Genomic DNA, 17,846 nt, shown 5'->3' on the forward strand with positions numbered 1-17,846 from the left:
ACACAGCACCCTAATGAATAGCTCATTCAGTTCTGACCTTGGGGACTTTATCTCCTGTGAGAAAGAAGGGAAAAAGATGGATAAAATATGTGCTGAACTAATCACGTTAATCTGCTGCCTCTAGTTTTTTTCGTTTGTGTGTTTTACGCGTACACAGTAAAGGGGTGTTTGGGTAATCGCTCTGTCTCCACGAAAGCGTGTTAGAGCCTGTTCAACACGCTGCACAGCTAAGCCAGTTAAAACGGCACACTGATGCTTGGAACCACCTCAGGGAGCCAAACCACGTACACCAGCGAATGAAACACCATATATGTACATGCTTCCTCCGGCTGCATGAACACACAGGTCAGACAAACATGGACTGAGTCTCAGTTTCCATACTCCTGTCTCTCTCCCCCTTCTCTTTATGTTCCTTTACTCTCCGTGAATAAATATTAGGAGGACTTCCTTGACAAAGCCCATCTCAGTTCTCTCCCACATTTATCTCTCCCTCTTTCTTCTTCTGCTTCCTGCAATTCAGTGAGATGGCTCCCTGTGGACTATTCGTAGCTGCTGGTACTGAGGCCTGAGCTGATGCATAAAGACTCCTTGTCTGAAAAAAAAACCTTCCAAACAGACAGTAAGATAGTTTTATAAACCCTAGTAGTGTCCCTGATGTCCCAAATTAACAAAAGTAGAACTTAAGCAGCTCTTGGCTTAAAGATAATGCAAAGTTCAATTAGGGAAAATTAATCATCTCAGGAATGTACACTGACCCACATTTCCCCCCCTTAAATGTTACAACCATTAACATCAATGTATTTCTTGGTATTTTATGTGACAAACCAACACAAAGTATTGCATAATTCTGAAGTGGAAATTAAAAAAAGGTTGGATGGTTTCCAATATTTTTTTTTATAAATAAACCTATCCATTCCTGTCCCCATTCCATTCAAGGCAATGCTAGAGCAGTAGGTCTTTTGGGGTAAGTTTCTACCAGCTTTGCTTATTATTTCGGCCCCAGGCCTGTGCTGCCTCCATCCTCTTGGGGTCGTCTTTCTTTTTTCTGTATTGCCTTTCCATCGGGGACATTTCCTCCAATTACTACGTCTCCAGTTGCTGATTGCCTGCCTCCCTCTTCGGGTGGCCTTTAAGATTTACCTGTCCAAAGGTGATTGGCTGGAGAATACTTGGAAAGTGTCCATACATCGAGCAGCTGCAGCCTATGAGGAGGCCAGATGTATGAGAGGGAGATTTAAACACTGGTCCTATCCTTCTGTTGGGGCTGCTGTGCTTCATGAGCAAAATACCATTGTTTGCTTGCTATGCTGATCTTCCTGATTTCTAAAGGTTGTCTTGGCTTTGTTTCAGTGATTTGTGACTTTGTAGCCAAGATATTATTTGAGAAGACCTGTGGTTTGAGCCACTGGCTTTAGTTTCTTCTTTGGTAGATCTGATTGTGTATTGTTTTGTTTTGTGATCTTTCACTTTTGTCTTCAATTATTATCTTTTTATTCCAGGAATAGATGCTTTTTAGTTAATTTTCAAGGAGAAATTTGATTATTGCTGTATTTTGTTTTATGGCTCTGCACTCATACCTAAAGAATAAATTGGAATTTTTTCTTTTTAAACTATTTTTGGATTTTGTCATTTATGTTGCGTCTACAACAAGCCAGGATGTAACATCAGCTATTCGCCAGACCACCACAGGGCAACACAGTCACACAACACAAAAAAACATGCTCACACATGTTCAGACCTAAAGGCAATTTAGAATAACCAAATAACCTAAGAGTCATGTTTTTGGACCTTGGAAGGAAGTCGGAGTACCTGAAGAAAACCCACCGATACACAGAGATATTGCAAACTCCATGGAGAAACACTCCTGGCCAGATTCAAACCCAAAACCTTCTAGCTGCAAGGCAACAATGCTATCAACTACCCCACCGTGCAGCCTTTTGCTCATCTAAAGTCAGCTGTGTTCCTTGGTCTTCATTAATCTGTATATTCCCTAATATTCTCTAACAAACCTCTGAAGCCTTCACAGAACATCCAGGCTTATGCTGGATTAAATTATTTGACTCCTGAAGGCTACTAGTTAAACAGGATTTTATTTACAATAATCAGTGTAGGGAGGCCAAACACAAATACATGCTACACAGAGTTTTGTTAGTAAAAAAAGACTACAGAGGGAACAGGAAATACCAACAAATACCAGTTAGACGTCAGAGTGGCAAAATAAGACATGAATCATGAATCAAAACATCTCTGAAAATGGTTTGCTATAGAAATGTCTTTAGTGTCCTCAGGCTGCTATTTCACAACCTCATTATAGTATTTAACCTCCTAAATGTTCCGCATATTTACAGGCAATCACATGGTTGAATGCGTGCACCTGGATGGGTTGACTCATGCAGATACAATCACATAAATGCACTGAGGGGGAATGCACACCTTGTGGCTTTGAAGCCACTTTGGGTAGAGTAAAACTAAAAGTTGGACTGTGTTGAAACTTGTGCTGCACTGAAGAGTTAAATCCTTGCAAGCAGGTTGGTATGCAGTGCTGTGGTATGCTTTACGGGGCAGCTTGATTATTTGTCTAAAAGTCGTCATTTACTTTATTTAATTGTCAGTCACATGTACAAAACTAGAGAACTTATTTCCAAACAACCTTTGTTGTTTTTTTTTTCAAAAAATTGTATCCATATTTTTACTGAAGACGCAGCTAAATTGTGTATCCCTCAATGATAAAGTGAGTTTCTGTAATTCACATTGATTGGTGTGTGTTTTTACCCTCACCGCTCTCTCTGTTCTCCGTTGCTCCTCTCTGATCGTCCAGATGAAGGTCACTGAGTAGATGCTCCAAGATCTTCAGCGGCGTTCCCGACACCACCACATACCTGTAGGATGAAGAACCACAAAAGTCTTCTTCAAAAAAACTGGAGAACAAAGTGTGGTCACCTCCATCTCTCCATTGTCTCTCCTTCTCTTCCTCCTCCACATCTTCATCATCGATGTAGGGAAAATGAGGAACATCGAATGCACATGTGTCTGAATCTCCACAATCTCCATCCTCAGTGCCACCCTCAGCATCACCTTTGTCATCATCATCATCATCATCTATATCCTCCTCTGCCTGTGCAAGAGTTGCTATCTCAGAGTTCATCTTCATGTCTTATCACATGAGCAATGTGTCCTCCTCTAAGTTTTGCATCCCCGTGGGGGGGATCCTCCATGGGGTTTCGATGTCTTGCCGGCTGCTGCTGTTAGCTATAAGCCTTTGAGATTAAAGCCCTCCTCCTGACAGCTCCCACAGTAGCCCTGCATGGGAACTGGCTGTTACTGAGGATGCTTTGAACTGTGTATACAGATATACACACGCAGTCTCCTAACCTGCTTGTCTGACACTCCCTGCTTTGTGCCCTGGGTCTTGGCAGACACTGCATAAAGAAACCAGCTTTGAACTTGTACACTATATGACCCTAAATAAATAGAATCTTGGTATCATCTTGTTTCTCCCATTCAGCTGAAAACAAAGAGCCATTCTCTCCATTTTGCTCGAAGCCAGAAGCTAAAGCATATATTATCTTGGTCACACAAATACAGTTTCAGCAGCCCTGCTGCTATTTTGCATAGCTGCAAGTTGAGACCCAGAGCAAAAAGAGAAGAGTAGAGGGAGGAATGCTATAATTATGTGTTTCCTTGTTACTGTTAGTATGGAAGGTTCTCATTATGAAGGGAAAGGGACCGACCTCTTATTGCAGTCATCCTCTCTGCACACACCCGCCGACGATGTAGGTGAGGGCCGATCGGACGGTGACGTCACTGACGTTACTCTCCGCAACACCAATACGTCCCGTCCTCTCTCCTTCAGACAAACCCTCCCCACTGGTTCCTGAAAGGAGACAAAAGAGTAAACAGACACGTCACAAAGTGAAACAAAGGTAAAACTACTAGAAGACACTTACACACTTAATGGTTAAACTATCCAGAATTCGTGATGGATCCTATCCTTAAACGTCAACACATTAATCTACAATGTTTCCTGATTATTTAGGCAGTAATCACATTATATCTGCTTTAGACATTCAATTCATTATACTATATATTACCCCTCCTAGAGTGATGCAGCCATGAGTGCATAGAGTATTTACCAGAAAGCAGAGCACTCAAAATCCTAACGTTGAAATCCTAGACGCAATCACATGGTTTGCCCACTAGGGTGCAATGAAAATTCTGAATGAAAATCTTTTAGGGAACACACTGAACTGTAATTTTATTTTGTAACAGTTTATCACCACGTTTGGTTTGTCATAATAAATAAATCATAGTATGAAAATATAAAATTATTTTAAAAAAGCAATCTTAAAGATATAAAATGGTAATACAGCAAGTTCGTCTGGCACCATCACAAGGAAGGATTACATTTCCTTTTTAAAAGGTGTGGCTCTTCATATTAAGTTACACTGCGGGGACCACAAGCTATGTGCCCTGACACCTAAAATTATCTCATGCTCAAAGAATGAGCAGCAAATCGGAGAAATACAAGGACACACACATACAAACACAATTGTTGTGACAGTCCAGTGAAAGAGAAATAAAGTTCCAGGTGAACACAAGAAGAAACAGCCTGAGGTGAGAAGAGGTAGGGATCAAAGACAGCAGAACAGAAGCAGATGCTCACCGCAGTCTGTGTCCCAGCAATCAAAGGGCACCCGACATAAGGGTTACCTTTCTGTTTAGTTGCGTCATATATTAATATCAATGCAAAAAATAATGTGATGAGGGTGAAACCTTGGTCCCCGACGATGCGTTGATAGGGAACTGTGGTCACAGTATGGAGATTTCAGGCTTTGAATGATCACTCAGATAACTTGATAACACTGAAAACATACCAACAAAGAGACGGGCACCACCAAGCAAACATAAACAAATCCACACACGCCATCTCTTTGACTGTCAGATAAAAGGGACTGTCTCAGCCTGAGAGACAGCAGGTGGGATATGACTGGGGTCAGACAAAACAATATGCTCCCAGATCTCTTTGTGATTCCTAATGAGTCATTCTACCAAAATGTGGTCCAGATGTTCAATAGCTACCAGATCCTCCTACCCAGGTGTAAGAGTGGCGGGTCTCTGTGTGCTTTGCCCATTGGCACATCAACATTTGGCTGGCCCTGAACCTACACTTTCAGACTGCATAATCAAAATAATTGAATAAAACACTGTTTTAGGTTTTTTTCCTCATCATAATTTGTATCCCTTTTCTGCCCAGTCTTGCTTTAAAACCAAAAATAACCTATTACCCGCGATTCCTCACGTATTTTGGCTGAAACATAGGAAACTCTGAAACACAACCAAGAGATACTATAAATTACTATTCTCAGTTTTGAATGTGACAAATTAAACTTCCTCAGTGGTTATCAACATCGAGTTGGAGCCATCAGATAAGAACTGTCTGCCTGTGACGGCCACTTTAATGAGATGTGACACTGTTCCATTAATTACAACTCGGGACTGGCACCAACACCACACCCAACAGCTCAGATGTGATTGCAAGATATTATTATTTACCGAGTGCTGTAAGGGATACGTGCAATTAGACCACTTCCATCTATGGTTCAAATCCAACCCAACTTTATCAGCACTGACTGTTCCTGTCTCAAGACAGAGTCAGATATCTAATATAGGAAAAGCCGGCCAGAAATACAGAGAGAGGAAAATGAAACGGGCATTATGTAACCATGGACACGTACTGTATAAACAAAGAAGAAGAAAATGTGTTGTGTTCCTTTGCATCGACGCCAAGAAAAACACCTCTTGGCTAAAAATTGTAGAATGCAGTGTTAAATACACATTTATTTAAGATAACAAAAACTTCTACAAAATGAGTCATATGTCATGCACAATTACTAGGCAGTATAGCACAACATAAATAACCCCTGAAACATTTACATGTTTGTGCAATAAGATCCTTTTAGCCTCAGAAAGCCTTCAAAAAGGAAAAACATTCAAAGGAGGAACAAAAATATTGTGAATGGGAGAGGACAGAAGCTTATGTAACAGAAAATGAGAAAAGTAAGCAAGATGAAAGGCGAGAAACTGGGAGGTATTGTGACAGCACAGAAACGAGAATGGGAGGAACAAAGACTTACGGATGAAAACAAACTGAGCACATTTAAAATCGGGTTTACAAGATTTAAGGAAGCTCTTTAAATATCAGTACGGAAAAGTTAAATTCAAAATTGTTCAACAACTGCAATTTTATTTACATCTGCCAATCAAGATCTCCTCTGGCTGATATTGATTTTCTTTTTTTGGAGGTTTGACCTCCTGGTTCTGACTTTTTTCCTAAAGGTCTAAAAAAATCTTTCTGCAGATTCCTTGATCGTAATATTCAACAGAAAATGAAAGAATTACAATGTTACCTCAATTCATGCATGTTGTTGGTTGCTTTATTTAGAGATCAGCAATGATGTGAGTTCTTAAGTTTGATGAAAGAGGGGAAAACAAAATCAGATTTTTATTTTTGTTGTTTGTACAGAATATTTTGAATCACAATTGCCATCACATTATCAATGTGTGGATGTGTCCCAATCACAAAGAACTGCTTGGAATCAATATTTGGTAGGCTATAAAATTTCAAGTGACATGCCTTAAGTCTCTGCATGTATGTATTACATTTGGCCAGCTGGATGTACTGTTACTGCCCTTGATGTCCAAATCTGACATAGATTTATAATAAGTGGCCATACTAAAAACACATGGAAAGTAATGTGGATGGAAAACAAAGAGAAGAATGAGCAAACTATGGGTTAATCACTATAGTCAGCATAAAAACAACAATGTTTTAGTTGCATGCTTTCCTAATATTGTGCGACCTTGTTTTGAGTATTTGACCTGCCAGTAACCAATCAGAGCCGATCAGGCGGAAACTAGCACATTGTGATTTCCAAATTCCAAATTTCATCCATGAAGTAAATTGATTCCAGGGCAATACTTAATGCCTATTGTTTTTCATTTATAGATCTATGTGTATTTTACTGTGTCTTTATATACTGCCTAAACAACGTGGAGATGGTAAGGGTTCAGATAAACCTTCTGCCGGGGTGACATCTGTTCAAGTCATGTATAATTACATGTAATGCAACAAAGTGAATTGGCGTGTTGCAGTAATAATCTCATTTATTCTCATTGCAATGACAAAGCTTTAACTACTCAAAAACCAAAAAAAAAGAATACAAAATGCATCATAATGACATGTAGCATGACTTTGAATTTGACAAATTCACCCGTCTGTAGCTACGGTTTTCTTCCTTTCACAGATTTTCCCCCAGCTCTGTTTCTCAACAGAGATTTTGGAGCAGAAAATAGGCCAGTAACATGCCCTTGGGTCAAACTACAACTAAAAAGTTTAACTTTTTTGCATGAATAATACAAAACATGTATTCGGCACCTTGCAATAAATTAGCTGTAGATGCTTGCCTACAGTCTTTTCACATCATACATACATTTGATTTTCTTTCATTTGCTCGAGCACTATAGCATTTTAAGATGGACGTCATGGAAACCTGAGAGGAGGTTCTCTCTTCCAGTGATTGAGCCCTATCTGTGTTGTGACAGTGCAGAGCCAAATTCCAGGAAACATGGATAAGAAAATAAAACAATGTTTTTAGGTCAGCAGCAAAAAAAAAAAAAAAAAAAAAAAAAAACAGGCACTGTATTGTAACTCCTAGATTAGCTGGGAAGCAAGACCAGCACAGCTGGGAGTATACCTGAATATATGAGTGCAGCAGGAAGTCTGCAACCTTTAATAATTCTCTCTGCAGGATGAACTCTAGTGAACTCTGAAGGCTGAATAAAGCGATATAAAAACTAAAGTCAGAAGTGACTGGAAGGCAAAGAGGCATTCGCCACACTCTACTGACACCAGTTATATCACTATGTAAACAGCTCACTAGAAAAAAACAGCCTCTGCACTGAAGAGAACTGATTGTTTGCTCTTTTTACCTACAGGTAAGCAAGATGCTTGAAATATAGTTACCTCTGCAGGTTAGACACCTGATATAATAGGGAATATAGCAAATACATGATTTTAAAGGATTCTCCAAATGCATATTTTTCACATTTATGACCAAAATACCTCTTTGTCCTACATATCTGTTTTTGTGCTTGGTGCATTGATACCCTAAGAAGCCATTACTGATAAGTAACTCAACACTTGATTTGAACGTGTGTGTTTTATATCCATTTGAAGCATATTAAAAAAATAACACCCAACCATATTGCAAACCAAACATTAAATCTTTTTTACTGGTTCATAAACATCTACATAAAACAAAAAGGCTAAAGTAGCAACAGTTTAAAAAAAGCTGAATAGAAAAATAATTAAATGCTAAAGGTGTTTATCTTTAATTTAGTATGATTTCTTTAAGGGCTGCAAAATATATCTAATCGTACTCTTCATTGTAATATCTGAGTGTAATACTGCAACTGCAATAATGGCCTTGGATGCAACATTTCTAGGTTATTATAGTTCAAGTGCCAATCATTTCTTTGCAAGAGAGGAAAACCAACATTATACTTCAACAATATGATTAGCATGTTTTCCTTGTACAGCCCTAGTTTCTTCAGCATATTTTATAACATTTCTTGAAAAATCTTTCTTTAAGCTCTTTTCTGACTAAAGAGAAAAATACTTCTAAGTCATATTAACCAGGATCAGGCTAAATAAAGGTTTAAAGAGTGCATTATCGTTCACATTTGCTTTCTAGCAACATTGTAGCATTTGCATTGGCATTTGGTTTTATTTTACCACTCTGGTAATTATTAAAAGGTTATGTTTCAGCCACTGTAAACGTCTTTGACTTTGCATGATAAGCTTGAACGTTACTGTATGAGCATCACAGCAATCTTTGTGTACCTGTTTTGTAGCATTGCTGTCAGATGCTGCACATGTTTACTTTTGCATCTTTGCGAACAATAAAATTGAAACTATGCACAAAACAAAAGTATTTCCACTGCTGGGCTTCAGACAAACATCAGGCTGATCAGCTACAGATCTCAGAAACACACTGCGATGTAGGGGGAAATCAGGCTGCATTTGCATCGCTTACTGCCCTTAGGTATACACTGTAGAGTGGGATTATACAGTTAGCTTCACCAACACCACACTCATTATGAGCCTATACTGACTCAGTCTGCCACAGTGCCCAGCAGCGCATGAACGTGCGTATAAAAGCTCTTACAAATGATTATAAGCTCTAGCCAGAAAAGTGACACGCACACCAATGAACACAACAGAAAGACATACGAAGTTCCTGACAGCTTGTAATAAAAGGATGAGATCACATCACAGCAAGCCATTATTAACACCCACCATCAGACGAGCTGCAGCAGAGAAGTGGTGGTTGTTAAAAGTAATCTAAATGAAGCTGAGCTCAGTTTATCTCCAGTGACTGTTCTAGCTGGTGTTTATGTCAGATCAAACACGTGTCTTCGTGAGTGATAATCAGATGGGTCAGTGCTGCAGGAAATGTGCAAACTTGGCGGGACAGCCGCACCACTCATGGTAGTGTTGATCAGGATTTACTCACCTGATAACCTGACCTGAATTAACGACCAACACCTGTGTTTGTGTTTGAAAGCGACGACGGCGATGACAGCGTTTCCCGCATGACGTCCACTACTTCCAACTCATGCTAACCATCCAGCCACAACTTATTTTGCAGATTACATGAAGGAGATTGCAAAGCGCCACCACCAATAATGAAAATGCACTGTGCGCCCAATTATTAGGCAAACTGTATTTCTGATGATAGTTTCACTTTATAACAAATGCAGTGGTTTGGTATGCAACATATTCATTTTGTTCAATTGGCTTTTATCCAAACCCTCTAATTCTCTGGTTTTATGCACTCAGCCTACCAAATGTGGTTTGAAGAATTGTACTGTCTCCCCTTTTTAAATCTCACACCTTAAAAGAGGGACAGATTTTGTTGACAAATTCAGAAGGACCTGCAAGTTCTCAGCAGGGGTTAAGTCAGGTGAGGAAGACAGCAATGTCAATATTAAGCCAACTGGGGGTGTTAACTGGCTGCTAATAGTGGAGAACCTGGCTGCTTGTAATGGTGGATTGTCCAGCAAAAAAACTATGGTCCTTCTAAATGCTGATGACTTTTTACAGTCCTAATGCGGGAAGAACGTATCTTCTAGAGACTGATAGTTGGGTTTGGAGTTAAATACCATCTTCGGCACAAAAAGGTCCAACTAGCTCTTCCTTAATAACAGCTTCCCAACCCAGTTCAAGATTGCAGACTCCATTTGTAAGCCCATCTATCTGGTCCATCAAGACTTGCTTTTAATTCATCTCTCCATTAGACCTTTTAGAAAAAAATCTGTCTTCATATCTTTTTTGGCCCATTCCTGACATTTCGTCTTGTATGTGTTGTTTGGTGGTTGTTTTGTTTCATCCTCTCTCACCTAACCCATGTCCCCGAGCACTAAACATCTTGTTTCTGGAAACCCCAGATAGGTTGCAGCTCTGGAATATCACAGCACTGGAAGAAAAGGGGTTCCTGGTCTATCAAAGTCGGTTTTCTTCTCTACACATTTTCTGCAACTTTGTTTCACATTTGCAACAAAAACTTAGATTTTTCTGGGATCATGCTATAACAGTTTAGCTATTTCAAGAAATCTGCAGTATTATATCGGGTATTTTAAACTTCTTGTTTGTTGGCATTTGATTTAGTCTCATTTTAGTTGTCCCATTTTGTCCCATTGGTCTCATCCTTCCTTCCTTAGTAAACAAATATACATCCAGCAAGAATTACAGGCCAATATAACAGAACTCTACTTACCGCTTGGTTCCTGTCAGGTAGACGGTAGTTGTGGTTCTGCAGCAGCCGGCAGCCATCTTTCGCCAGCCGCTGGACAGCCTCCAGTCCCAAACGGCTGGTGAGCTCCTCTCGGCCGCATACAGTCCCCATCCCGCCGCCACTGCCACTTCCATTCCCTTCCCGCAAAGCACACATCCCGCCCAGCTGCAACACAGGAGGCATGAAGACATATCTCAAACCGCAGTCCCAAGACATCCTAGGAATGCTGAGAATGTTTGAGAAGCTGAGGTCAACGTAGATCAATGAGTTTCTCCACAGAGCATGATCCAGAGGTGATGCAATGAGAAGTTTGTGTCCATGTAAGAAGGAAGAGAAGAAATAGTAATCCTGGCTCTCTATAGGCTATCTTGCTCTATTATTCCTCCCTGTCTCTAATTTCGTTCTATCTATTAGAGTCTGTAATACTTTTTATCTGTTGCACCTCTTTGTGTCAGACTGGCTGCTCTGCATCAGAGGATCAGGCAGTAAAACGGGTGAGTGTGTGTGATTAGTATTAAGTGGGCGGGAGGGGTGTCTGTGTGAGAAGGTAGCGTGTGTGGTGTCTGTCTCCTCCCTTCTTTAGTCAGGATATTAAAAAAGTCCAAACAGGAATATCAAAGAATCATGTCCTAAAAAGGAAAATGACACACAAATGATTAAAATGTTTTTGTCAAACAAAAGAGCTGAGGAATAGTAGGGGAACTATTGCTTTTTTCTTAGTCTGCATAAAATCCCTTCGGTGCAGCTCGTGTGATGCTTATCACCAATGGCGGGCAGCTTGGGCTGTTTATTTTCCTTGGAAGAGAGACAACATTGAAGGGGCTTGTTTCGTTTGGCTGAGAGTCGGGCAACCCTTCCTGTGAGCTTGACTATCCCACGGTACCATGCTGTAGCAGAGGATAACGCACATACACAAACATGCTGAACATCATTTTACTTTGTTTACTAGGAAAATACCCCCCCCCCCCTCCAATGACAAATCTTATCTTGTAGAATACCCACGTACACACAGTGGTATTACACCACAACAGCAGGCGCTTGCTTGGCCCTCTCTGCTTCCTGTAGACCTGCTGTAGACTTCCTGTCCTAAACATAAAGCATCCCTAGATACCCCTGTCTGTGTTGGCTTGTGTTTTGTAGCCATCTACATCCATCTCCTTTGTTCTCTTATTGTGTCTCAAGCTTTTGTTTCACCAACGAAAGCTAAAAACGTCAACAGGTTTAAACTGACAAACTAAAAGTAAATCGAGACATTTAAAAGCTTTGGATTTCAACATGGTGTCCTTGACATTTTGTAATTGCTTCATTGTCCCAGTTATTTATTGATATATAGGATCGACTCTGTTAATATTCATGCAACTATACAATCAGAGGTTGTTATCTACACTCACAGACGGATGGGATCAATTCAACAGCCAGTGTGCAGCAAGCATGACTATGTGATTTTAAAACGTATTAGTGGCTGGATGGTCTGTTGTCTAATAAATATAAAGTGCCTTGAAAAAGCATTCATTCCCCCTAAACTTTGGCACATTTGGATTACATGTGACAGACAAACACAAAGCAGTACATTATGGTAAACTAAGGAAAAGGATGCAAATAAAAATCTATGTGGGCCTGCAGTTGTATTTACCCTCCTTTCTTCCTGCAACCTTGAATAAAAACAGAGGAGCCAGGCAACGAGCAAACACAGCTCAGACGGTTGAAAGAACTATTAGCAGTGCCTAGTTCTGGCCTTTATGGAAACATGTAAGTCATTGTTAAAAGAAAGCCATAACTGATGTTTGCTACACAGAAAACAGATGGAACAAGGTGTTCAGGTAAAACCAAATTTGGTTTCATCTGACCATCTTCATGGTAAAACATTGTGTTGGCAGCATCATGCTGTGGGGATGTTTTTTTTCAGCAGGAAAAGGAAAGTTGGCAAGCGTTAGAGATGGAAAACGGATGGAGGTAAATACAACGCAATCCCGGAAGAGAAGCCGTTAGAGGCTGAGAAAGACCTGTGACTGGGGTGGAGATTTAGCTACCAGCACAACAACAACACTCAAATTGCAGGCAGGGATACAAAAAATGGTTTAGATCTCGGTATGCCAAAATAGCCAACGTCTAAACAATCAGTTTAGGAATCTGTGGAAAGAAAATTGATGTTTACAGATTTCCTCCATCAAATCCGATTGATTTTGAGCTACTTTGCATAGAAGTAAAGAAAGAAAGCTTGCTACTCGAACAGAAAAACGGTAGCTGACTCACTGAGTCAGTTTTTAAACATAAATAATCAATGTGGAGATAACATTTGTACACAGACTTTTTTTTTTACTGTCCTGCTAGTAAAGTGCTGCTAACAACACCACCACAAGATGGCGGTAATGCACCAAGTTGTTTACTACTAATAACTGTGCTTTTACAGATTGGGGTGGGTGTGTTCAGCTGAAACCCCAAAATGATCCTCTAAATGCTTTTACCTTCACAGCTTTATTAGAAAAGAATGATAAATTATAAAGAATGACCACAGTAAAGTTACACCTTTGTTATCAGTAAACACCTCTATAAACTAAACGATAAGGATTAGCCAAAACCGAGTAGCTGCAACCTCTGTTCCATTAGAGACAAATCATTCAGAAGTTTTTCCTGTAATTGTTAACATTTACTACAAGTCTTCATCTCAATCCTACAGAGTGATTCTATTGTAGGGAAAAAAAAATCATAAGCATGCTGCAGTAGCTAACATTAACCCTTGATTAAAATAAAGTTTGTATAAGCATTGCCTTCACTCTGACACATTTATACTCTGTGTCTGATTGATATTATGTTACACTTTTTGCACTACTTTGATGGTTTATCTGTGATGTTGAGCTTCAAGTCTTTATTGTTGGAAAGCCTCCTTGCCATCACCCTAATCCTTAGCTCCCGGCACAGATTTTCTATCAGTTTCAAGTCGGGACTCTGGCTGGGTCACTTTGAAATAGTAATTTTACTTCCTATTAGAAGAGGTAAGTTGGTTAAATGAAAGACTACGTAAAGCCCTAAATCTGCCAGGGGTTTACTATAATTTTGGGCTTAACTGTTAAAAGTTTAACTCCTTCGCAATTTGTTTTAGTCTTTTCTCTCAAGGCTACACTTCTAATTGCAAACTGGGTTTCATTTTGCTTCATAATATTTCACTTAGTTCTCTGTGTTTAATCATTAAAAATTTAAATTACCCCATCTGCTGTTTGTACATTTAATTAAATGTACAATTGATGTAAGGTTGATCTGGTGTTCGATAGTGTAGGTGCAATTTGGTTTAGATTATACAAATGCATTTGTAATATAATAATTACTTATTTTAATGTAACAAAACAACATTTGCCGCTAAAGTAAAAAATAAATACATAAATTGGAACTTTTTATGTTAACTAGACTATAAATTATGTAAACTACTGAAATATAAAACACTATATGTGTGATGGGTTTTTTTTTTCTCCACCTTCCCTGATCTCTATGATGTGATGAGAGAATAAATATTTGATGGAGAGAAAAAGGTTTTGACTGTACAGACATGTGATGAGGGAGCACATGGGCCTCGTTCAGCACTCTACTCTGACCCCGTTTTCTAAGTCCAGCCTTGTGTACACCTCCACATAAATAAAACTTGGTCACTCAAGTGACCTTTAAAGGAACGCCAAGCACCACCTATTAATTTTAAGTACGGTGCACCTTCTATGTAGTTTTTGTTCCAGCTGATGCATTGTGTTCAGCTTGCAACATGGCTGCTCTATTTACTACATTCTGTGTCTGCAATGTATGCAGGAAAGGTGGTCTATATTAGGATACTGCAACTCCAATAAAGCAGCAAAACAGCGGAATAAAAACATAAAGAACTTGAACAAACAAGCAGCAGCAACAATTTATAAATGTATTATTGTCCACATTAAACAAATTCTTACTTTCCAGAGATTAAAATAGTTTTTTTTAATGCAGGAGTATTTAATAAATGCTAAAAATCTATTATTTATTGACAGAAATAGCTTTTCTAATTTGCACAATAAGTGCAAACAGTCACAGGAAAGTAAAAATTTGAGATGCAGCAATCATTAGAATCTGTTTATTTTTTTCCTACTCGTTAAAAGAATAAACACAAAAACTATCACTGTTTTTTTGCTCTATAAAGGCTTCAACCATCATACTTTCATTAACTGTAAGTTTAGTAAAAATCAAACAAAGTTCTGAATCATTTGCTTTCATGCTTAAACAGGAATAATCTTGTGGTTTCTTGATTTTGTGTTTAATTCAAAACTACTACCCAATCCAAGAACCTGCAGCACATTTTTCCCTTTTATGTTACAAAAAATGTCAGATTTGGTCAAAATCGGAATCGGCAGGTCAGATCTAAAAAATAAAATCGTTCTCAGTCATTAAATGACTGATCTGTGAATCTCTAGTAACAATATTTGAAGGTTGACAATTGGGTGTAAATACATGATTGGGACATTTAAACAGTATACTGCTGATTATGTTAGTGTGTAAATTACCGGGCTGCTCTCCTCACTGGGGGTGCTAGATTCCTGGCGGCTCATTTCAGTTGTCTCAGAGTCCTGCTCTGACACTGCAACCAAACAATATGCATATGGCAGACTATTATTTATTGCATAACTGCATGTTTTCACAGTAAATCCCAATAAATCCTACTGAAAGTGCTTCAAAGAAACACTCTGTCCACAACATTACTCACAAGCCTTGCGAGTCTTTCTAGCGAGAGCAGCTGCCAGCTCATTTTGTACCTGTTGGAAACAATTAAAAAAAAAAAAACAAGGTAAACCTACCTGTGTTTCAAGTTTATTTCCAAGTTAATTTATTTTGTATTTTCATTCTGTATTGCACTGACCGTAGAAGTAAGCCTTTCCAGAGCTTTCATCTGAAGAATCTCACTGCAGACATCCCTGTTACCTTCGGAGTCTTCCTCGGACCTAAAAGAAAGAGACGGAGTTTTATTTGCATCTGTTTAATATTCTAATGAAACAGCCCTCAGGTGTAGACGTTTCTGGCAGACGTGCGTCGGCAGCCTCTCTACACTGCCCCCTGGCATCCTGTAAAAATAACTACATCTTACATAATTATGAAAATCTCTGGGTATTTGAATCCTCGGACATAAAAATAATACATATGTGAAATGTTTTAAATGAATAATAGCCGCCTTTATTTAAAATCCATCTACCGGTACTTTCCAATTAACCATTTTAAATATGCTGGTGTTCCAGATAAATATGGACATGTTATTTCTTCCTAAGAAAACCTCATGACACATTATTAAATAATGGTCCGGTTTAAAATAAATTAAGGGAAGAGAAAGCAATATCACATTTTTGCATAATGTACATGAATTTCAATGTAATTGTTCTTTGCATTTTAGCACTGATCAAAAACAGACACCGCAAGAGTTTAAAATATCCTCAGCTGAATGAATGAAATCCTCCACATCTCTGGAAGCCTATTTTAAGAAGTTTGCCTCTGGTACTTCTTTGCATTCAGCTTTTTTCTAAGCCAAATACATATTTTTCATTCATGTAGTTCTGTGGTTGTAAGTGCAGCAATGCATCAGCTTTGTGCATATGTCTTCACAATGCATGAGGATGTCTAAATCTTGAGGATTTTCCTAAGCCTGTGTGCATTCATGAATATATTATACGTTTGTCCTCATCAGTGTGCATGTCTGGGGTAATCGAACAGCAGATATAAAAGGTTTCCATAGAGGGTCTTGAACAGCAGCAGACGGTACTCGAGGGTTCCTCATCCAATACGAACTCTAAGAAAGCCAAAGCTGAGGCTGGTTTCCGATGCATTGCCTCACCCCCACACATCGTCACATACAAAGTATAACCCTAAAGCATGTACACACACACACACACACACACACACACACACACACACACACACACACACACACACACACACACACACACACACACACACACACACACACACACACAGGCACACACAGGCACACACAGGCTCAGTCCCATTTGCATACAATTTGGATTGCATCCGCACATCCCAGTGAAACTTGCAATAGTTGTAGAGGAAAGAAGATGAAACCTGGTATTACTTTATGTGTGTGTATGTGTGTATAGCGTGATATGATAAGGGGAATGATAGAAGAAGCCAGGGAGTAGGTGATAACACAATAGCCTTCAGCCTGACAGCAGCGACAGAGCTCTGGAACAGATATAGACATAGGCAGGTGGTTCGCTGGATGCCTTGAAGGTGTGCAATCCTACAGTACAGTTTCGTACTGTAGGAATAAAAGCAGTGTTTTACTCTTAAATACGGTGAAACAGGGCTAGATGTTTACCAAATATGGAAATCCATTAGCAGAACAAGAAATAAAGCTATCTCAATCATCATACTAAATTATTTCTCTGTGGGATCATTGGGTTTTATTTTCAGCCAGTGTTCAGCTGGTAATCTGGTGACTCACTATGAGCCTGAAGGTACCAGAGCTGGAGGCGAAGCACAGTAGGTGGTGTCACCAGCCATTAAGCAGCACACAGCAGTGATGAGGAATAGCATGATCTGTGCCTGCACCACCTCCTCATTTAAAGCACATCAAGAGCTTTGTGATGCAAAGAATTTTGTAAATTACCACAAACCATTCTTCATGTGAATTCCCTGAGCAAGAAAAACATACATTTAGTCTTAAGGAAGAGCTGAAAGCTTGTGCTGTGACACAGATAGCCTTATTTTCTGGTGTAGGGTGTTTTTTTTTTTTTTTTACCAACAGATGACTGACATATGTTGCAGTTGTATTTTTGCAGAATCTGATTCTGTGCCCCTTTTTGATTTAAAATAGAGAAATGAACCGTCTGTGACCATAATACTATGCAAAGCAAGCAAAAACATTCCTCCTCCCAAGCAAATGTGTCATATTTTAGCTGTTGGCAGTGATCTTCCTCCTGCATTTCAAAGACAGAATAATATATAGAGCTTTAAAGGAATTGACTATCTTTTGTT

At 39.2% G+C, this 17,846-nt stretch overlaps 1 protein-coding gene across 1 annotated transcript in view; it reads right to left on the reverse strand.

The window, feature by feature from the left end:
* Nucleotides 1-17,846, reverse strand: part of rapgef5a (Rap guanine nucleotide exchange factor (GEF) 5a) — a 62,830-nt gene that overhangs the window by 13,083 nt on the left and 31,901 nt on the right. The window contains exons 6-11 of the mRNA XM_047384163.1: nucleotides 15,724-15,805; nucleotides 15,571-15,619; nucleotides 15,371-15,444; nucleotides 10,839-11,021; nucleotides 3,732-3,874; nucleotides 2,779-2,879 (exon numbers count right to left, since the gene is read on the reverse strand). Coding sequence (XP_047240119.1) covers nucleotides 2,779-2,879; nucleotides 3,732-3,874; nucleotides 10,839-11,021; nucleotides 15,371-15,444; nucleotides 15,571-15,619; nucleotides 15,724-15,805 — 632 coding nt within the window. The remainder of the gene's footprint in view (nucleotides 1-2,778; nucleotides 2,880-3,731; nucleotides 3,875-10,838; nucleotides 11,022-15,370; nucleotides 15,445-15,570; nucleotides 15,620-15,723; nucleotides 15,806-17,846) is intronic.

The sequence above is a fragment of the Girardinichthys multiradiatus genome, chromosome 13 (genome assembly GCF_021462225.1).
Source record: "Girardinichthys multiradiatus isolate DD_20200921_A chromosome 13, DD_fGirMul_XY1, whole genome shotgun sequence".
NCBI classification, from domain to species: domain Eukaryota; kingdom Metazoa; phylum Chordata; class Actinopteri; order Cyprinodontiformes; family Goodeidae; genus Girardinichthys; species Girardinichthys multiradiatus.